General features: G+C 52.7%; 1 protein-coding gene across 1 annotated transcript in view; it reads left to right on the top strand.

The window, feature by feature from the left end:
• FOS (Fos proto-oncogene, AP-1 transcription factor subunit) overlaps positions 1-1,613 on the top strand; it is a 2,489-nt gene extending 876 nt beyond the window's left edge. Inside the window, exons 2-3 of the mRNA XM_082283468.1 lie at positions 7-90; positions 211-1,613. Of these exons, the coding sequence (XP_082139594.1) occupies positions 7-90; positions 211-828 (702 nt within the window). The 3' untranslated portion in view covers positions 829-1,613. The remainder of the gene's footprint in view (positions 1-6; positions 91-210) is intronic.
• The last annotated feature ends 1,974 nt before the right edge of the window (positions 1,614-3,587 follow it).

Here is a 3,587-nt window from a genome sequence, read left to right on the forward strand (position 1 = left end):
GAAAAGAGAAGGATCCGCCGGGAACGGAACAAGATGGCAGCGGCCAAGTGCCGCAACCGGCGGCGGGAGCTCACGGACACGCTGCAGGCGGTAAGTGCTGCCCGGGAGGTGGCGGGGGAAGAGGGAGTACCCGGGGCGGCGGTGGCAGGAGGAAGGGGACTCCAGCTGGGAGTGACGCCGGCCCTGGCTGACAGCCTACTCTGTCTGCAGGAGACCGATCAGCTGGAGGAGGAGAAGTCCGCGCTGCAGGCGGAGATTGCTAACCTGCTGAAGGAGAAGGAGAAGCTGGAGTTTATCCTGGCGGCCCACCGGCCCGCCTGCAAGATGCCCGAGGAGTTGTGCTTCTCCGAGGAGCTGGCAGCTGCCAGTGCTGCCACCGCGCTGGACCTGGGCACCCCCAGCCCCCCCATGACCGAGGAGGCTGCCTTTGCTCTGCCGCTGATGCCTGAAGCGCCGTCGGCCGTGCCGCCCAAGGAGGCCAGCAGCAGCGGGCTGGAGCTCAAGGCTGAGCCCTTCGACGAGCTGCTCTTCTCCACGGGGCCGCGGGAGGCCTCCCGCTCTGTGCCCGACATGGACCTGCCTGGGGCCTCCTCCTTCTACCCCTCGGACTGGGAGTCGCTGACTGCCGGGACCAGCGGAGAGCTGGAGCCCCTCTGCACCCCTGTGGTGACCTGCACTCCGTGTCCCAGCACCTACACCTCCACCTTCGTCTTCACCTACCCCGAGGCAGACGCCTTCCCCAGCTGCGCTGCTGCGCACCGGAAGGGCAGCAGCAGCAATGAGCCCTCGTCTGACTCCCTCAGCTCCCCCACCCTCCTGGCCTTGTGAAGGGCTCCAGCATTGACTGACCTGCTGGGCCCCCTCCCCTGCCCATGCACCCCCACGGACTTGCAGCTGTGCCCCATGGGGCTCCCCAGGCCTGGGGAGGGTCCTGCCACCGCCACCCCCTGTCTGGCCTGGTGCCCCGGGGCCTGGCAGAGCGTCATGCACCGAGGTCTCTTACCTCTTCCAGAGATGTAGCAAATCGCATGGAGTTTGTCTTGTCCCCAGTGGCCCATCCATGAGAGCTGGTAGTCTGTAGCATGTCCCACATGGCTGGGTAGGTGACTCCCTCCCCTCCTTAGTATCACTAGCATTAACTAATTAATCTCTTGGTTTTAAATGATTGGAATTTAACCTGGTGCTGGGTATCTCCAACTCGTATCTAGTGCAGCTGATTAACAATAACTACTGTGTTCCTGGCAATATCGTGTTCTGATGACTTAGCAATGACCCATCTTACGTGGGGGGAAAGAGACTCTATTTTATTTTCTAGTAGGTAGATAAATAGCTATATCCATGTACTGTAGTTCTACATTGATGTTCATTGTAACTTTACTGATCATGCATTGTTGAGGTGGTCTGAATGTTCTGACATAAGTTTTCCATGAAAACGTTTTTATTGTGTTTTTAATTTATTTATTAAGACGGATTCTCAGATATTTATATTTTTATTTTATTTTTTTCTACCTTGAGGTCTTTTTTGACATGTGGAAAGTGAATTTGGATGAAACCTTAAGCATTGTTTGCTTATTATTGTTCAGAGACATTGTCAATAAAAACATTTAAGTTGACTGCTGGAGCTGTCCTTGTGTTACCTTTTGCACTTGCTTCCCTGCGACCTCAAAGGGGTTCCCTAGCCTCTAATTTTGGCTGGGCTTTATAAACTGCAGACAACTGCAATCTGCCCGAGGTTTAGGGTGCATCAGGGTGGGAATACCATTTAGGCCAGCCCTGTCCTTGTCCTGGTGTTAGTCAGGGCTGGCTGTGGTTACACCCATGCTGGTAGGCAGCAGGGTCACTCCTTATGGCCTTCCCCAGCTGATCTGTCTGGGTCTGGTCCCACTCTGTGTCTGTGTGTCACCTACTGTGGCCTTTCACCAACTGTCTGGAGGCCTTGCTGGAAAGGTGGTGAAAAGGCAGGTGAATCTGTGCCTCTGAATCAGGAAGGCCACCTCTAGGCTGGGGCCCACATGATCATTTCCATGTCCGTAACAGTCCAGCTTCCTTCCCCCTGCTGAGAAGGGGGTGTGCACCCTGGCTCTGGGTGCCCCTGGATGTGGTCTGGTTCCTCCAGCAGTACCTATGGCCTATCTTCTTTGGGACATGAGGGGAGCAGAAAGGCTCGTGCACTCCTCAATTTGGGCTGAGTGGTATAAGGCAAACCACTGGCCTTTCAGCTTCTATTAAAGCCAGCTCAGTCCTTGAATGAACGAGTTTTGGCAAATGACACACACACATTCTAGGAATGTGCTGCCTCCTTGGGGTCTCTGTAAATGTGGCCTCTCCTGCTGAGTTAGTTTAGAGGGGCTGCTACCCTCTGTTCCCCCTGCTGTTTGCGCAGTGAAATGTGCTCTGCTGGCAGGACAGCAGCTGGGCCAGGTTACCCCTGCGTGCAGAGCAGTAGTCTGCTCACTCCCTAATGGCTACACATGAAGAGTCCCCTGAGAGTAGCAAGGCCCCCCTGACAGTCTCCAGCCCTGTCACTCCAATTTGAGAACTCCTTTCTCAAGGTGAAAGCAAAGATACCACCTGTGCTGGCATGTGTGTCCAGCTGAAGGCTATCTTGACACCATGCTCTCAGGGAATCTCTGTAGGCTGGCATTCAGGGTTGGGTTTCTGTAAGTCCACATTTCCTGGTCAATGCAGCAGGCTCTACTTTTTTCACCCCTTCACTAATCAGAACACACACAGAGGATCTACCTCATCTCAGTAATGAGTATTGCAGCTCCATGACTTGCTCAGCAAGGCCTGCCCTGTGCAAAAGCAAATATTACAAGGGCAGTTTCCCATCTTTCAACATTAATCTGTAGGCAGAGCTGACAAGTGATGAAGAGTAATCCCACTTGCTACTGAAAAGGAGCTACTTTCATGCTGCCACTTGAGTTTACACGGGCAACACCCAGGTGCAGCAAATGCATAGTAGCACTGAACCATGAAGCAGTCATGTAGGTGGTAGGTGATGCTGCAAGAGAGTCAGACTTAGTGACAGGTAACCCTGTGAAGTCAGTAAATATGGAATCACAATGTGCTGTCTTGCTGAAAGACCATCGAGTTCAGAGCTGAAGAACTCAGGTCTCTGGGAGCCCATGCATGCTGCTGAAAATCACCAGGCATTCAGCAGAGGCAGAAAGGAACAGGGGTCCACGAAGTTCAAAAATATCACACAGTTCCCTCATAGTAGGTGGAGTGATCCTGGTCGCATCATCTCTCACGATCACTGCACAGGCTAAAGCAAAATCTAGAGCTCAATGCAGAGAGACAGCAGTCCTGCAGCCTAACCAAGGCTTGTCTTTTTAACAGCAGTGATAGCAAGTGCCACATCTAAGTGTCAGCTTTTGCATTTATTACGCAAAGATGTCATCTTCAGGGGTCATCATCATCTACATGAGACACATTATGCCTAACTCCAGGGTCCAGCCTTACTCCTTGCCTTCTGTCACAAACAACCCAGAATTCAGGATGTGCTACATGAAATTTATGGTGTGTCATAAATGTGATTTATCTGCTTCCTAGCATTTGAGAATTATGTAGTAAAGTTGCACTTA

Source organism: Coloeus monedula, assembly GCF_965178545.1.
Source record: "Coloeus monedula genome assembly, chromosome: 6".
Lineage (NCBI taxonomy): Eukaryota > Metazoa > Chordata > Aves > Passeriformes > Corvidae > Coloeus > Coloeus monedula.